The sequence below is a fragment of the Cucumis melo genome, chromosome 3 (genome assembly GCF_025177605.1).
Source record: "Cucumis melo cultivar AY chromosome 3, USDA_Cmelo_AY_1.0, whole genome shotgun sequence".
Classification (NCBI taxonomy): Eukaryota; Viridiplantae; Streptophyta; class Magnoliopsida; order Cucurbitales; family Cucurbitaceae; genus Cucumis; species Cucumis melo.
This window is the reverse complement of record NC_066859.1, coordinates 27903891-27922408: the sequence shown is the minus strand read 5'-3', so window position 1 is coordinate 27922408 and position 18518 is coordinate 27903891. Positions and strand designations below refer to the sequence as shown.

The following is an 18518-nucleotide window of genomic DNA, read 5'->3' as shown; positions in this document are numbered from 1 at the left end:
CTTTTTCGACGATTGTACGTATTAAAAAAAGACTATTTTTTTATTATATGGTATTAATTAAGTTTTTGAGTCAACTATTGATATAAGAGTACACGTAATTGAAAGAATAATATATATATATATATATATATATATATATATATATATATATATATCCTTTGCATTACTCAGCCTTCATGATTCATATACTAGATTACATTACTACAAAGTCAAATATGTAGACTATTAAAGTTGAAATTGAAAGGCAAAGGAAAACAAAGTGCTCCACTTAACATTTTAGGGTTTAAGGGGTTAGAGGTTGATTTATATCATAAAAATGTAAATGTAAGTAAATATAACTTAGAAGAAGTTGTTGTCCATTATTTACGTTTGATATACACGAAAGGGTACAAATCTTTTGATTAGTCAAATACAAAATATTTTGCCCATTATGTGTAGTTTTAGAAAGACGACAAAGTTAATAAATCTCATCATGGTCTTAAAAAAGCAAATATCCAACTTTTCTTATCAATGTGGGAACTCAATACATTACCTGTTATTAAATAAAAGGGTAAGATGAACTAATAATATATATAAAGTAAGAGTTTTTCTTCAAGTAGTATATTTATGATACACATGTACATGTGTATATATACATATTATATTACCAAAACATGAAAATAAATAAATAAATAAATTCCAAAAAAAATGTAAATGAAAAATATCCTATTTTTAAATGATAAAGACATATTTTGTAAATTTAAAATACATAAATGGTCCACATAAGCACATCTTGTTTTGTTATATTATATTTTTCCTTCACTTTCTGTTCCTTCAACAATATTATTGTATATGAAGATATATATTTTGACATGAATGTCATTGTTTGATGAGTGTGTATATTTATATAATATGAGTAAATTGATTTATCAGACTTGCATGTATATTATTTATAATTATCAACACGCCCTTCACAATTACAATTATATAAAAAAAAAAAAAAAAAAGAACATTTATTTTTTCCATTTGATATATATATGAGATATATTTTATTTTTTCCATTTGATATATATATGAGATATATTTTCCTTATACCTATTTTTGTTTTTAATTTCACTATAATATATATCTTCAATATTTTAATTTGTTGTTTGCATGTGATAAGAATTAAATGTATAAAAATGAGTCCATCTATATATATATTAATATTTTCTAATTTTCAATTATTAGTTTCCATCTCTAACAAATTCCTTTTTCTACAAAAACTCCCGAGCTTGGTTCTGTGTCTTGTAATCGTTTCTATGTGTATCAATCTCGAGCTGCATTATCCTCATTCAATGAAGTATAATAAATTTTGTTTTTAGTAGTTTTTTCTATGAAGCATTTGTCAATTTTTCTATTTTTGAAAAAAAAAACCCCTTTTTAAATATCATTTTAGCCTATTTATTTTGGGAGTAGTATTCTCATTTTGAGTGTGGAATTAATTAAATCCTCCATGAGGATGTCATGTCACTACCTCAATCTAACCCATGTTTGATTGGAAGAGTTGCCAAATGTAAGTTATTTTAAGAAGATCTTAACTAGGTTGACACACATTCTTAACAATTTTCTTTAATTGATTAAATATGCATTCCATATACATAATCTTCTTTCAATATCTTTCCATGCCTAGAGACTCCCACCTCTAACTCAATTACTAAACCTAGACGTAAAACTTGCTTTGTGATCAATAGCAACTAAAATCTTATACACCTCATGCCGTTTTTTTTTTTTTTTTTTTTTTTTTTTTTTTTTTTTTTTATAATCAAGTTCAAAATAACTATGAAAGACTGTGTTTGGAAGAAGTTTTCAAAATACAAATACTAAATTTAGACATGAGAAAAATTAGAATATAATAATTTGATGAAGGGTATATATATAATATGAATATGAATATATGTTATCGGTTAGAAGAGATGAAGATAGGGTTTGGGTGGGTTTTGTGTGGATGGAGGTGAAAAAGGAGAGGGTTCAGGAATGAGAGAGAGCCACAGCCACTGCTCTCAAAATCTCTTGTCATCAAAGAAGTAGACACACACACACACACACATTATATATTATATATTTTATTGCCTCATTTTGTTTCTTCACAAACAACCAGGCCCCCCCATCTTCTTCTTCTTCGACAATAATAAAACTTCATTGTTTAAAAGAATAATAAAAAGCTCCTTTTTTTTTCTTTATCTATTACCAATTATTATTATTATTACTGTTATATTTACCTTTTTATCTTTTTTGGTTTTTGTTTCTAAGAGCGTATGTGTATGCATGAACAAATATATAATAATTATTAAAGGCCAATGCATGTTTCTGTTTAGCTTTATTCAATTTGTTTTCTGTGTCAGATATATATTGATATGATATATTTCAATTATTTCTATTCAATGTAAATTTCATTTCTTTTTTTATATATATAAAACCACAATTTCATAAGTGGAGAGTACTGTTTTTGAGATGTCAGTTAGTCCCCAATTTTTAGCGTTATTCATAATTCAGACAATAAGGTTTTTTGTTGGTTCATTTTATCCAACATTTATATATATATAATCTCTAATAATTATAATACTTCACAATATAATAATAAAAATGATAATGATAATAATAAAAGATCCACTAACTTAAACAAGAGCAGACAACCCTCCAATTCTCTTCCTGTTATCTTTTGCATGGATTTTCCAAGATTAACAACCCTTCATGCATGAGATCAGTTTTTAATGCCAGAGATTATATATATATATGTATATATATACACTAACAAGTGGGTATGTTTTTATGAAACTGATCTTTTTGCATTTGTCCCAAAAGGGGTTGTGGTAAAGTGAAGTGCAAAGGAAAAGAGATCAGAAAACTAAGATATGGGTTGTAATTCAAAATTTAACACTTTGAAAAAGATGGGATTTTATTTATTTATTTGTTATTATTATTATTTCTTTTTGAAAGAGTGATGATCAGAATATTTTTCTTTTTTTGAAAAATGAAAAGAAAAAGAAAGAAGGGGTCTATTTTGGGGTTGTACAAGTTTTTTTTTACCTGATATGGAAAGGGAAGCAGAAGAAAAGTTAGGCCAAAACCACACACTTAGATAGTTAGATTCCTTTCATTACAAAAGGCCTCTCAAACAACCGACAACCTCTCTCTCTCTCTCTCTCCCTCTCTCTCTTTTTCTTTTTATCTCTATTATATTTTAAAATGGACATTTTAAACTATAGTTTTATATGTAATCATTTCAATACTATTAATTATTCAACTTATAGTTTATATTTTATACATCAAAAATCATATTTATATCTATACATATACACACACACACACGAAGACAAAGAAAGGGAAAGAGTAAGTTCTATATATATAGTGTTTGATCAATAACATTTTAGGGTTAAAAGTTCTCTTTTAGGTTTCTGATATATATATATATTTTACTATATAAAAGGACGTTGTTAAAAAGTCTTTTAATACAAGCTTTATCAACATCCGTATTTGTTTCTAAGTGAGTATGGAGCTTTTCAATACCCGTATTTGTATCTTTGTGGGTATTTGTTTCAAAGAAAAGAGTTATATATGTAGATTATCAGGTGAGCTATATGCTTTGATAGTTGATCATTTTAGTTGCTCAAGTTGGGAGTTTATTGTATATGTTATACAAGAAGTTATATAATATTGTTTGTTCATTTGGTATGATCATCATTTAATGATATAGACAACATAATTATCAAGAGATCAGCGATTTATTAGTTACAGAATCAAAGGATTTTTATATGGTTGTTGATAACATTTGGAGGGAGAGAATCGAATATTTGACCTTAGTTGACTGTATGTTCTTTCATGTTTCTTCTAAATTATGTTTATATTAGCCTCTTGTAGAGCTATTTAATCTTATATATTTTTTTAAACAATTATTTGCTAACAGATCTCTATAATTTTCTAACGTACTCAAATAATATCACTTCTTGCATTTTGATCATAATACATAACTCCAAAACTTATAATTAAACACTATATTTGCACTTTAATATGTTTATTTAATTTGTTTATCGAATCTACCAAGCAAAGTGTCTTAAACAACTAAATCATGTTTCGAAAACTCAAAAAATAGTTTTCAAAGATTTGTTTTCTTGTGCAGAATTTAACCAAAAATGAAACTCAAACTACATAAACTAATACTATTTTAACCTAAATGCAAATATATTGAAAACTTTTTAAACTATAAAAACAAAACTCAATATGGCTCGACTCATAAGTACTTAACCCTAAAAAGAATATCAAAATATTAAAACAAAAATTATTCACACTTTTGAATGTAAAATCTTAGTCAATCTAATCTCAATAAATATTATGAATATATATTTAAATAGTGTTTCTTTTTCTCAGTTAAAAGATTATTATTATTATTATTATTATTAAAACACAAAAACTGAAATTGTAGAGAGTAAAATAAAATAGAAAGGAAATAGTGGAAGTAATAAGATGAAGAAAGAAGTCATTTCTACAATAAGTGGGGTCGATTAAATAAATTGGTTTTCACATCAGGACTCCTCAAGAGGGGGCAAAAATTAGAAAGAAGAAGAAAAAAAAAAAAAGAAAATTAACTAAGAACTTAATGAACAGTAGTTTGTTTTGTAGGAGTGGGAATGAGAGGATGAGTTTCATGATTACTGCACAAAATCTGCTCCAAATTTTCAATCTTTTTCATACTCTGACCATTACTTCCACCATCTTTACCATTATCATCATCTTCTTCATCTTCTGAACAACAAGAAGAAGAAGAAACTGAAATTGGCAACAATGGTGGATTGCAATTAGAAGAAGAAGAAGAAGAAGCCATGGTTAGTTGCATTGCTCTTTCAACTTGAACCATCCAATCTGTTGTGCAAAGTACATAAATCATCATCAAAGCACATGTACCTTGAGCCGCAAGTAACCCAATCCATAGCCCTGCAAAACCCATTTTCACTACAAACCCCATCAAAATCGCCACTGGAAAACCCACCAAATAGAATGATCCCAAATTTATGTTTGCTCCTGTCGTCGGCCGAGCGCTTCCTCTCAAAACACCACAGCCGGTGGTTTGTGGGCAATTCCCTAACTCGCAAAGCCCCACGATCGGCAATGCCACTGCAGTGAGTTCCAAAATCTCGGCGTCATCGGTGAAAAATCTACCCCATTTGTGCCTCATTAGAGTGGTGAATACCATGGCTGCCACGCCAAGCGCAACGGCACAAATGAGTGAAACGATCATGGAAATGCGCGCTTTGGCAGGTCGATTTGCCCCTAATTCATTTCCAACTCTAGTGGAAACACCAAAGCTGAGAGAGGAAGGGAAAACGTAAACTAAAGAAGTGGTTTGAATCAAAATCCCCATTGAAGCAATTGTAGCTTTGGGATTAACAAGAAGTCCACAAAGCATTATCATGAATTCATACCACCACCATTCAAGACAAACAGAGACACAAGTGGGAATTGCAAGAGAAAGCAGAGGCGTCCATCCATGGAGGCAATCCACACTTGGAGAAACCCAAGAATCTTTATACACTCCAGAGAAGTAAACAAAAGAGACAAGGAACAAGAAGACGTTTAAATTAAACCAAACCATGGCAATGGCAACACCAGAAATCCCCATTTTGAAATGGACAACAAGGAGGAAATTCAGGGGAACATGAAGCAAAACAGAGAGGGCAGAGCAATAAGTCAATGGGAGAGTAATGCTTTGAGTTCTTAAATAAATACGAAGAGGATGAAGAAGAGAGAGGAAAATTAGATCAGGAATTGAGAAGAGAATGAAAGTTTGGGCAACAGTAGAGATTTCCTCATCTTGACCGCACCATAAAAGGATTCGTTTCATGTTGAGCCACATGAAGGAGATAGGAACAGAGGAAGTAAGAAGAAGAAGAACAGTTCTTTGAAGAGTTATACCAAGGAGTTTCCATTGTTTAGCTCCATAAGCTTGACCACAAATGGGTTCCATTCCCATGGCTAAACCAGAAAGAACAGAGTAACCAGTGATGTTAGCAAAGCCAATAGAAAGAGAACCCCCTGCAAGTTCAAGTTCTCCAAGGTAACCAAGAAAAAGCACGGAGATCATAGCTCTCGAGTACAAAAGTAGCCCTGTTATTGCTGTTGGACCCGAAATCTTCCCTATTTCCTTCATTTCTTCCACTGCCTGAACATCAATACAAATTAAAAAAAAAGAGTCAGAAACTCTAGTAAAAAAAGAAAAACAAATTCATTCTGGGGTTGAGAATATTTTCTCCTCTTTTACCTCAGAAAGAGTTGGGAATCTATGAAGTTGAGCCAGTTGATCATCAGAAGGTTTGAGAAGATTGTTATTAAGATGATGATGAATATTAAGGTTATTTTTATTATTGTCCAAGTTCTTTTTGGGAGTGGTGGTGGTCATGAAGTTGGTTTTGTAGTTAGTTGAAGGAAGAAATGAAGAATTATTAGGAGAGGAAGGTTTTGGGTTACACATGGCTAGCCTAGCTTATTAGCTACCACACCACACCACACCACAATCTTCTTCTTTCTTTTTTGCTATCTATCTATCAATCTATCTGTATTTTTAGGATAAAGAAAAAACTAAGTAAGAAACAATAAATAGATAGATAGATAGATATATGATTGTGAGTAAATGACTCTTCTATACTTCTCTCTTCAATGATATTTTGTATGTAAGTTTGTAAGAGCTTCTCAAAATGGAATGATGAGAGTGGATGGGAGAATGGGTTTATATACATACAGGAATTGCCACCCAGAAAATTTATTCTGCCGTCCTCTTAAGGAACGTGTCTCAAGATATCAAGGACAGTGCTTAAGGAAGGAAAAAAAAAAAAAAAAAAAAAGGAATTTTTTTTTCCTTTTTGTTTTAAGGGAGGAAAAAAAAAGTTAGGGGCCGACTGTCCTAATAAAAAGCCTTTCACTTTTCCGACCATTAGCTAAAATCATTTCATAATATATCCATCACAAGAAGAAACAAACATATGGTATATGGGGGAGGCAAAATTTTCAAACCTCTTTTATCTTATCTTGAGGTACAAGTGAAGGTAATTGAAAATTAGTTCTTTTTCTTTCTTTCTTTCTTTTTTTTTTAACTGCCACAATCCTATATTTGTTTGGTTTTCAAACAAACAAAAAAAAACCATTTTGGAAATTCTATTAAATTTATAACTAGTGGAATTAATAATTTAATAATTTAACTCTGCTTTTTTTTTTTTTTGGGGGGGGGGGGGGGATTAATAGATTAATATTCATAATGGAAAAAACTCAGTGGATAATCTTTTTTAACACTCCGACCTCTTGTGGTTGTATTTTGAAATATGCCTGAAAGAGATAAAAGAAACTTATCTTGGAATGCCAAGTGGATGAGGAGTTCGAGAAGCAAAATTCTCTGAAATGACAGGGAGCATATAAATTGGTGGTTTATAAAATATAATAAATAAATATATTTTTATTTTATTTATAAATATAAATATTTCGAGGGGGGGGGGGGGGTGGCTTTCAGTAGAAGATGACTGGCTGGCTTCTATCTTTGTAGGCAAAGGAGATGTTTGCATGTTCAAAAGCAACATGCATGTCCGATTCTTATACAACCCATGTGAGAAATCATAGCCAATAAAAGCACAACTCCATGTGTTAGTAACAATTTCAATAGGATATATTAAAAAAAAAAAGTCGCTCGGACTGTTATCGATCTTGGTCAAGAATGAAGGGAAAAAGAGAACAAAATATGTTGTAAAAGAACTTTATGATTAATATTCTATGGTGATGGTTCATGACAGATTTGGGTTTGGTCATGAGGAGGATGAGATAAAAAGGAGTGAAGGATGTTGATTGGGAAGGAATAATAATAATAATATACATGCATACACTTATGGTGTGGGGGGTGGAGATTGTTTTTAAGCCCCTTTGGAAGTGGAATAGGATTGTTAAGATTTTGTGATCCCCTCTTGGAGATTTTGTGACAAATTAAACCCCTAATAACATCATTCCAATCAATAATTACAATACTATTTTAGACTAACAATCAAAAAAGGGTGGGGGCCATGAGATGATCACAATTTACAATGGATGGAACACCTCTTTACTTCTCTTTCCCTCCTGTATTTTTCTTGCAGGAATCCAGACTTGAAATGGGCTAACATCTCTACCCCATTAGTTGATTTGGACCTATTATTATTAATAATAATATTATTATTCCAGGTGGGTAAAACCTTTGGGCTTAGGAGGAGGAGGAGGAAGGAGAATGATAGCCTAATAACAATAAAAACAACCAAAGGAGAGGAGATTAGGAGTGAATTTTTGTGAAGAAAGGAGGGGTGGTCAAAATCCATCATCACAAGGAGGATACTTAAAAATGCAAAAAAAGGAAGAAAAAAAGAAACCCCAAGAAGAGTTTGTCATCTTATTTGGTTATAGATGATTAAAAAAGAAAAGAGGATTCTTCATGGGTAATGCTGCTGCTGATGCTGCTGTGTATTAAGAATGGGACCACCTGATAAGAGAAGAGAGTATGTATGTTAATGGGGGAGGTGACAGTGGAATGGCTGTGTGAAGAAGGAGCAGATGGGAGAAAGGGAACACACAGATTTAGGTGAACCAATTAAAACCATTAAATATGTATCCCTTTTCTCCCAACACAGATGAGGCTGTCTCTATAGAGGGAAGAGAAGTTGGGGGGACTGTGTCCTTAGCTGAGGCACACAGCCCTACCATCATCAACAAGCCAGAAACTTCTCTTTATCACTCTGAGCAGCAGCTGCACAAAAGGACCATTTTTTCATTTGTTTCCTTTGTATAAGATATTACTTCTCTGAAACTCATAACACAACCCAATGTCAGATCCCATGTGTCTTTGGCTCTATCAGTTGATGTAGGTGAAGGGTAAGTATCAAACACCAGAACTCTCTGGACAAAACAAAAAACAGATAAATTCAAGTAAGTAAAGATAAACAAAAAATAATAATAATAAATAATAATAATAATAATAATAATAATAAACCGGGTCGGTAAGTACACTACAGATAGAAATTTTTTGCAGTTTGGGGAAGCAAAATTTGGGGGGGTCCATCAAATTCCAGATCCCAAACAGGATTGAAGCAAAAGAAGTTGACAAGCAGAGCTAAAAGTATCACATGTTGATGCCCATGCATTTGTTCTCTTCCTCATCAATCAGAAAGCAAATTACTCGATACCAAGTTGTTCTAATGGAGATCATAAAGAATTTTTCTTGGCATCTTGGCAAAACAGATTATAATAAATGCTAATACAAGTTCTTTTTGAAAATGATCTACAGAAGTCGACATGACAGATACTTGACACCAATAATAAAGATTATACCCTTCCACACACTGGAATAGATTCACCATCGTTCCTCCATACCAAGCTTTCTTCTATCTTTTCAAGAGAAAGATCAATTCTATCACAAGATTCTAAACAGCTTAGACCTAACATCTCCTTAAAGAAAAAAATAAAAGTATTTAACTGGATACCACTCGTGCTTTCTTCGTCAATAGTAAGATGCATGAAAATGCCTATATTGTATTCCCACTGTGACTGTGTTTTCTAAATTCAAGCACAGATTATGTTATCGCTTAAAAGGAATTTCATTCTACCGTTATGCTCGCTCCATTTAAGATGGCCAAAGAATAAAGGAATATTACCCTTCAAACAGCCATTTCAGTACTAACCGATACTTCTCATCATGCGTTTTAGGAAGCAGCATGGCATGAGAAGAGAGCATATTATACTGATATAACAGCAAACCAGATTTGTGTCAATGATCAATGCAACCAAACATGGGGAAATTATTCTGACATGAAGATGCAATATCAAAGAAAAGCTAAAAAGAACGTTTATTAATATATACACATATATATTATTATTATATATTGTCCAAGGATGCCATCGTTAAAAAATAGCTTGAGCTTTATTTAACAAATTATCTAAAAGCATAAAAGAAATGTCCCCATCAGGGTTTCAATCAGCACAATAGATAACTGTTGCCCACCAAGCACATTTCAACATACTCATACAAAAATTCATGCACAAATGAATGAGAATCCAATACATTATGATTGAACCATCAACGCACTAAATATTGCCTTAGAAGAAAATGTTACTTCATAAGGAATAATTTCCAATCAGCAGCATTATCTTCGTTGGTAAGAAAATAGTCTTCAGAGTAATTTTGGAATCCACAGCTCAGGCTTCCCCACTTTTAACGCAGATATTGTCATAAAGCAACATTTCCAGGAGGTGGGACTGATGTTCATAAAAGAAAATTCCTCACTGTTTGCAGATAACTTGTCTCTCTCAGCATTTGGTGACAGCTAGTGCCATAATTATCAATGAATAGCCGATATGTCTGATTAATTAATACCTTGTTTTTCCTCTTCTGTTGCTTACTTATATGCACCACCCACCATTGATCACAGTAAAATCTGGCCATGCCTTGAAATTTACACCAGTATTCACGCAATGTTTAGACCAGACACATTGCTACTGTAATCTAACAAACAAACTTCCAAACCCATCGCACCATAAAAAAGGAAAAAAAGATGTTGTACACCGAAACTCAGAAGTATAGTATGTAACACATGCGTTCTACATCAAAATTCAGATCAATTATCATATTGATCATGGATGAGATGCACACCAACCAAGCTTTTCAAATATTCTGACAATCAACAAAAGGAACTTTTTAAAAGAAGAAAACTCTGTATAAACAGAGTATCAAAATGTATATTTAAAGCTGTTTACAAAATTTGTAGTGGGCTAGACAGTTTTCCAATGAGATGATAAGCTAGATAAAAAGACTAAAGAGAAATGGATATAACTGAGTACCTCATGTGAGGTTTCTGGGGTTCTGAGCACCAGACCGAGGAAGAGCCAAGATGGCAATGAGTCCACTTGCAAAAGCTGCAAGTGCTGCCACAGCAAAAGCTGGAGAGTTTCCACCACCAAACAGCTGATCCCATGGTCCACTTCCCAGGGACACCACAACCTATTATCAGAAACAATAAAATTAGTGAATAAAACAACTTCAAAAAGGTTGAGGGAAAAATGGTTGACAAGTTACCAATAGTATGCTACCAAAACTTCCTGTGCATGTCATCATGAGAGCTAATGTGATTGAAATAGATTTAAGAATATCAGATCAATTAGCTAAAAGAATTTCTTAATACCACATGATGGAATCCCTTGATTGGAAAAATTATTGGGTTGAGAGTATAACAGCACATGCAACATTTTCAGGACATGACATGTACTAGAGACTAAATATTTGACTTCTATTATTTAAGATCAAGCCTCAGGTCGTTATATATATAAAGGAAAAACAAATCAAAAGAAATAAATTGATTGCACTCCCAAACAAGCTTGAATCTTGCAGAATGTCTCACGAAATTACTCTCTCAACAAAGCACCCAGCCCCACCCTGCTCTTCTGTTCTGAAGCAGACAGAAGCACAATGTATGGGACCAAGAAAATTAATGGCTTTGTGAAACATGATTGTCCCGCAGAATGCTAAACCGATTTTACCTTTAAGTCACTGATTTAAACCAAGACCACCATATTCACGAAAACAACTATACCTGCATCCTTCCTCAAAATTTAAATTGAAAAATGCAGAATTCAGCATGAAAATTGAGATAACAAAACACGGGAAAGAGAAAAAGGGGCAAGTGAGTTCACTTTGTTATTAACAAATGAGTATCAGCTCTAATATAGAAGAACCCACTTCATATGAAAATCCAAGTTGACTTATATATGTATAGATAGAATACATGGCGTCCAGAAATACAATATAATGTGTGTTTGTTTAAAACAAGAATACAACTGAAACTGAGGTGAAAATAATTATTACACCAAGTGCAGATTCGCAAAAGCAGGGGAAGAAAAACCAAAACATGTGGCTATTAAAACAATATGTGTTCACCTAATGCTTCACTGTTCAAGACTAAAATGTTTTACTACTATGTGGCCCTCAAAGTCTACCATATCTTACAGATCAATATATGCTCCTGACAATGTTACCTAAGGCAACAGCCAAATCTATCGACTGGATTGAATCCTACAGAGAGGTCCACTAACGATCAAAAAGTTTTGAATAAACAACAAAAATATTATGTCAAATTATTTTATTTCTATTATTATCCATTACATATTGGAAAGTGACTGCAGGACTATAGATATGGACAAACTCTAATCCTCTACCTGTGATCTCTTCCACATGGAAATATATTTTCATCAGCATCCCTAAATCTTTTCCCAAGACAAAAAGTAAATTGACTAACGGGGATATCCACCACTGAATTTTCAAGAGAAGTTTTGTCTTAGTATCTCCCGAAAGAGGCCAGTCAAAATTTGACAATCTTTCTCATTTGACAAAGTCAAATGATTAGACGGAGAACACAAACTGTAATGTTCCTTCATTAGTTCAGAATAGCACTCTCTCTCCCAGGTTAACTGCCTTTATAAATTATACCACTTCCAAATTAGATGTTTTCGATCATTTCATTCATGACTTTTATCCAGTGGATAAAAGATATTTTTATAGGGTTCATGGGTCCCTTTAATGCACGTTCATATTGTGCATAACTTCAAAATAATATGAACCAACACCTTCTGTTGCCAGTTATCAGATGGTGCAGAACTTATAACAACAAGTTCCTTTTCCCAAAGAGGTTTGTTAAAAGAATATAAAATAGGATGACCCAATATAAGTACAAAATTTGTGTAAAAAAAATATCAAGTATGAACAAATATCATAAGATAATTGTTCCATTGTTCCTTCTATAATATTCTGCGCACATTGAAAACAGAGCTCAAGCACACTAAACTTACGATCAAATATTAGATGATACAAATTTACAGACTCAAACATGGAGGAAGCCCAATTTCAATTAATAAGAAGTCATTTGGAGAATATTTTTCAACCGAGTTCAAAAGAGTACCACATTATAACCAATGAGACAAAATAGAAAGAAGCATTACCCCCGTGAAGTGACAAATAAAAAACAATATATTGTCATCAAATAATAGGGACAGTCAACAGGAAAATTTTTCACAAAAAATTGCATGCTTAGTTACACTCTTGAAAGAGTAATTTAAAAATATGGGCCCTTCTCATATGCACGTTAGACCTTGAAATGAAATAAATAGACTGCTGACAAAAGAGCTCAATAACTATATCAACAATGGAGTATTTTGTTTATTGACCTGTATTTTGTGAGTCCTTGACAACGTTTATGGGAATAAATGATGCTACCTTCCACCCCAATTGTCTAAAGTATCTCTCTTATTTGTCACAAATTCAAGACTTTTTTTCAGCTAAAAACCTAATATCTAACTGAACACCCTCAAAATTTTGGAAAGCACAGATAAGTTTGGTCAACGACCAGCAAATAACTCATCTGAATTGCCATAAAAAATCAAACTCTATTTTAATAAAGAAAAAGAAAATCCAAAACAATGCTGTCCTAGCCATACATATTATATAATTTTCCATTGGGAGTTTAATAGGTCAAGAGAAAACTCTTTTAAACAAAAAAAAAAATTTACATCATTTCATTGTCACAGAGGAAAAGAAAATTATGAAAGAGATATGTAGGACGAGAATCACCTGTGGGAAAACTATTGCTAAGTTCAAGACACCCGCAGACAAACCTGCAAGAAGCAACTCCACAATAAGCAGCTCTCTAGTTTTCCATTTGAAGAAAACAACATGAGTCTCACCTTGACCAAGTTGTAAAGATTCAACGCGTGAGGAGATCATGGCATATGGAACACTATAAGTAATCTGCAATGAATTAATCCAATAAATCAATAAAAGTGATGCACAAATGGACCTCAGTCATGAATTATCACGAACTGATAAATCTTATGTCGAGTAAACATTCCAAATCCAATGTGTAAACAAGTAAATTTTTTATCCTTAAAATCTCTACATTTTCATCTAATGGCAGTTCAATAGGGCAAAAAAGTAAGATAATCATGCGTGCACATTCTATATAAGGAAGGAATTGCTTACTGCCAAAGGGGCGCCAAGAAGAGCAAAGATAATCAATGCTGCTGATAAAATACTCTTTGGTGGGAGATCATGACCTATATAGCCCATATTGTTTGCCACATACGTAACAACCAGGATAGTAAGAAAACATATAGCCATGAAAATATTAGAGATTCCCCATATGAAACCAGCACCCCACTTTCTGCACAGCTTCTCCATAAGTAATGAAGTTATTCCGAGGACAACAGAGTTACACGTCAGACCAAATGCTCCCATTCTGACTCCCAAACTATAAGTCTGTCCTTCATTTGGCTTGCCACCATAAATCTCTCTACCCATCCAATCAGTATCAAAGAGAATAAATGGAAACCATGCTATCCATGTCAGGGAAGTGACAAGCAAAATTACCCATATATACCCAGAGAAGTGTCTAAAAGTGTGAAACAAGTCCCAGAAAAATGCTTCTGAAGCATGACCTGACTCCCCCATACTTTCTTCTAAAACCAGGGAGGGCCTACCGTTTGAAACTAGAGGTATCTCTTGAGCTGCTGATACACTCAAATATGTTGTAATTGCAATGAACACGATATCAATCAAGAAAGCTGACTTGAGATTTGCACAATTAACAGAACATGCAGAGGTGAGAGTAAATGGGAAGATCTTGTACCAGCCACTAACAGATCCAGTTGCATATCCAAAAATATTGCCAACAGCAATAAATAGAGAAAAATAAGCATTTGCCACTCGATTCCTTCGATGATCCTTTCCTAGCACAATATTAATTTTTGAAAAACATAAGTGTCTCAAGATCCATAAAACATAAGAGCTTTCTTAGGTAGTTAGGTTTTACCAAACATGTCATAGCCACTACCAGGAACTACTGCTTTTGAATGGGGAGGGGGCCTTGATTGTGTGCATTAGCAAGCATTTGAAGAGTACAAGAGTTGGTATCTTATTCTAATCCATAAACTGCCCTCTTAGCATGTCAGCACATTAGATCAAATCCATTTATACTGGAGAATGAAAATCAAACTACAAATTTTTGCTTTTGTTTTATATAATTTTGGATGCAAGGGACAAATAATCCCACAAAAAAATGGTTTCTCCCCACAACATTGACCATTAAGCATCAAAATACTTAAAAGGGTATTTAATTTCCTACATAAATCATCACATTGATTTGAATTAGAACTTTTCAAGATTCATACAAGTTGTCCTTTGACAACAAATTACTGCACGTTTTTTAGTATACAACATCCATTAATTTACTATTACGGCAAAATAACTTATACATTACTGACTTGCAAGAACCTTTTGCAATGATTGACACAGTTTAATTCTAATTTATCTTTTTACTATATAGTATATACAGATATATTTAGCCAAGTGGAAAAACTACTATCAAGGAGCTCCATCTGACATCTCTGCACCCCTAACCACCCTAACAGAGACTTTAACTCCAACATATTAACTTCAAATTTCATAACTCACCTCAATGCCCCAAACACCCACTAATAGATCAATATTGACATACATGGAAATTATAAACGAAAAACCATGATAGAAATACACACTACTAGCCTTAATTCAAGAATTAGTAGCATATTTGATATTACTTCAGTAAATTGGAAGGCACGCTAGTAATATAGGGACAATGGTAAATGTCTACACGAACAGTTGAAGCCAAACACTTTCAACTTAAGAATCTCTACAAACGAAATTATATCCTAACAGAGTTATCAAAATTCAAACGTTATACCAAAAAACTTACCGGTAAGATCAGCAAGCAGAGCTCTACAAGGACCTTGGGAAACGTTGTTAGCTACATCGAGAATCCAGAAGCCAATCACAAAGAATACAATCGCACGAGGTCTAACATCACCTCTGTCACCAATCCACCAACCGAGGTCTGCAGAGTGGCCAATAATCAAAACAGCGAGTACTATAGAAAGCGCTCCAGCGACGATGAACGGCCTCCGACGACCGTATCGGCTGGTGCAGTGATCGCTCATATGACCAACGAGCGGTTGAACAAAGAGACCAGAAATCGGTCCACAGAGCCATATGAGACTAGACCAAGCGTGAGGAATACCAAGCTCTTGAATATAAGGAGTGAGAAGAGAAAGCTGCAAAGCCCAACCGAATTGAATTCCACATGCGACAGATGCGACTCTTAGTAACCGTCTCAGTGGAACCCTAGGTCCGACAAGCGGTCGATTTGCTCGCCGAGAAGCCGTACGGTGGCCCTCAGACGACTCCGGCACCGCCATTTTCTACCTCTAGCTAGCATGCGCAAGCGCAACTTCTCTCAAACTTTCCTACACGGCACTCACTCGGAATATCTCACTCTCTCCGACCGTAACTGTAGTATAAGAATCCTAGAGCGGCGAAGAAGGAAGGAAAGGTGGCGGTCGCCGTCAGCTTGATGAGCTGAGCATCATCAACAACCGAAACTGCCCCTACAGTTTTCAATTAAATTACGCACACTGCCTCTATAATTAAAAATATAAAAACAAAAAACAAAAAAGCGGGAAATCAAAGGAAAACAATTTAATTAATTAATTAATTAACTAATTAATTCTATTATCTAATTATCATACCTATCACATTCTTAATTTATTTTGCTTTACTTATAAAGCAATTGGACGAAATTTTGAAATATCGACGAAAATGTTCGAGTCTCAAATTAAAATGAATAATGAAACTCTTTTCTGGTCAGGAATGTATTTTTTTTATGACTCGATACAAAATTGGAACAGGGAACTAGTTACAAGTCTCTTTCCCTATAATAACAATGAGGATATCCTACAAATAACATGTCACAACCAAACACATGATGATGAAATTATTTGAAATCTCAATGATAAAATGGAGTCTTTATATCTTAGAATGTCTGTTATTCATAAATAATAATATCGAGTTTGGGAACTATTAATTCATATTCCAACATATATTTGTCTAGCAAAATATATGTGCATTTCGACTAAATTTTGATAAATCACAACTTTAAGAAATCCAATTATTTTTTTGTTTCTTTGGTGTGTGCATGTGTGTGTATGTATATATTCCAGTCCGACATGGAGGAATCAATAAATCTTGAAAAGTGTTGTTCTCTTGATCTCAAAATGGTGTTGAATTTCATCTAAAACATTTCTTGACAATGTTTTTCTTGTATCTATTATATTCAATATTAGACTTAATTTCTTTATTTTCAATATTTAATTCTAACGAATAACTTAGCTAACTCATCGTAGTAGATAGGGAGAAAGGAAAGAGAGAGAAGAAGAGAAAAAAAGAATGTTACCTTATTTTATTAGAAACAAAAGTATAGAAATTCATGAAGGAAACGTATGCTATGCAGTAGAATAAAGTGAGAGTGATAAAGAGATATGCTTCTTTTGAAGTTGCTTAATATACAAGCAAGCAGGTTGGCGTTCTTTCTTTTTCCTTTTCCAAATTCGTCCCTTACAAGTAAGGAAGTTGGGCCCATTCCGTAAATGAAATTGGGCCGATGGCCCATTAGCATTTCTAGAGCGGTGACCACAGTTCCACGTCAACCAAATAATGACAACAAACAAACGCCGATCCACAAGATGATATTTTGTATTGAAGTGCAAACTAATATAACCTAGTTTTTGTTGAATAAATTTCAATCAAAGATTATGGTTACTAAACTCCGATTTCATTTATGTGTTTGATGAACAACAAAAGGAAGAAGCAAGAGCTCGAAACGAGGAGAAGAATCTGAACAAAGAGAAAAAAATTATAATTGTGTATAAGAGAAACAAGAGAAAGAAGCTAGAATGAAAAGCCAAAACAATAAGCTAAAACGAGAAAACATCACTAGAAAAAAAATGTTAGAAGCTATATAAAACGAGGAATAAGAATTCTTTTTAGTTCCAAACCCTCGCATGTGATTTGAGGATAAAGATAATCTTTTTTATATGCAATTGAAATAAGAAAAGACATATGTTCGTTTAAATTAAACTTTAGATCAAATTTGATTGGAACCCAAAAGAAAAGTGCTATCCAAACAAAAACCCAAAATCCTTGGATATCCTCTTAATACTCTAATTTCCTTCTACAATTTCCAAAAAAGATATATGTCCATTACAACTAACTCAATTTACATTTTTTTTCTTTCAAGTATTGTCAATTTGCTATTTCCAAAGCTCCCCCCACCCAAAAAATGGCCCCCTCATAGATCGAAAGTGTGCAACAAAATTTAAATTCAATATTATATTCCTTTCTAAAATGGAGTTACTTCATATAACTTTGTTCTCTTATAATGGTTTCCTAATAGTAAGGATACATTTCAATGTACTTTTTTAGTTTTTTCAAACAACTTTGCATATTAGTGAACAACTTATTTCTATAATATCTCATTTAGTGCATCGAAAGTATACCTTTTGTACTCTCCCGACCACAAAAAATGTGTAAACTTTATAGGCATTTTAATGGAACAACGAGAGAAAAAAGTTAGTTACATACTCAAATA

General features: G+C 33.1%; 2 protein-coding genes across 12 annotated transcripts; both read right to left on the bottom strand.

Moving 5' to 3' along the window:
* Positions 1-4498: 4498 nt before the first annotated feature.
* LOC103488152 (protein DETOXIFICATION 48) lies at positions 4499-7297 on the bottom strand. The gene is made up of 2 exons (XM_008446746.3): positions 6275-7297; positions 4499-6175 (listed from the first exon to the last, which is right to left on the bottom strand). Exons 1-2 carry the CDS (start codon positions 6482-6484, stop codon positions 4613-4615), a joined length of 1773 nt encoding a protein of 590 aa, XP_008444968.1. The 5' UTR covers positions 6485-7297; the 3' UTR covers positions 4499-4612.
* A 524-nt stretch (positions 7298-7821) lies between these two features.
* On the bottom strand, positions 7822-17341 carry SUT4 (sucrose transport protein SUC4). Of its 11 annotated transcripts, none has more exons than XR_007819229.1 (7): positions 17325-17341; positions 15792-16479; positions 14042-14787; positions 13747-13810; positions 10855-11014; positions 10391-10687; positions 9919-10299 (listed from the first exon to the last, which is right to left on the bottom strand). XR_007819229.1 is itself a non-coding variant. In XM_017044407.2 (7 exons), exons 2-6 carry the CDS (start codon positions 16288-16290, stop codon positions 10440-10442), a joined length of 1491 nt encoding a protein of 496 aa, XP_016899896.1. In that variant the 5' UTR covers positions 16291-16479; positions 17325-17341; the 3' UTR covers positions 9919-10299; positions 10391-10439. The 11 variants fall into 11 exon arrangements, 8 of the variants coding, with proteins under 8 accessions (XP_016899893.1, XP_016899896.1, XP_016899894.1 ...); XM_017044407.2 differs by having other exon boundaries at positions 10391-10461; XM_017044404.2 differs by lacking the exons at positions 9919-10299; positions 10391-10687 and adding an exon at positions 7822-8916.
* Between the last annotated feature and the right edge of the window lie 1177 nt (positions 17342-18518).

What these genes read in the sequence shown, in the direction of transcription:
- SUT4 (XM_008446747.3), bottom strand. Translation starts at nt 16,290, where the DNA reads ATGGCGGTGCCGGAGTCGTCTGAGGGCCACCGTACGGCTTCTCGGCGA. An exon ending in TCTGCTTGCTGATCTTACCG is followed by an intron (nt 14,788 to 15,791) that starts GTAAGTTTTTTG and finishes ATATTGTGCTAG; the next exon opens with GAAAGGATCATCGAAGGAAT. An exon ending in TTCTTGGCGCCCCTTTGGCA is followed by an intron (nt 13,811 to 14,041) that starts GTAAGCAATTCC and finishes AATTCATTGCAG; the next exon opens with ATTACTTATAGTGTTCCATA.
- LOC103488152 (XM_008446746.3), bottom strand. Translation starts at nt 6,484, where the DNA reads ATGTGTAACCCAAAACCTTCCTCTCCTAATAATTCTTCATTTCTTCCT. An exon ending in GATTCCCAACTCTTTCTGAG is followed by an intron (nt 6,176 to 6,274) that starts GTAAAAGAGGAG and finishes ATTGATGTTCAG; the next exon opens with GCAGTGGAAGAAATGAAGGA.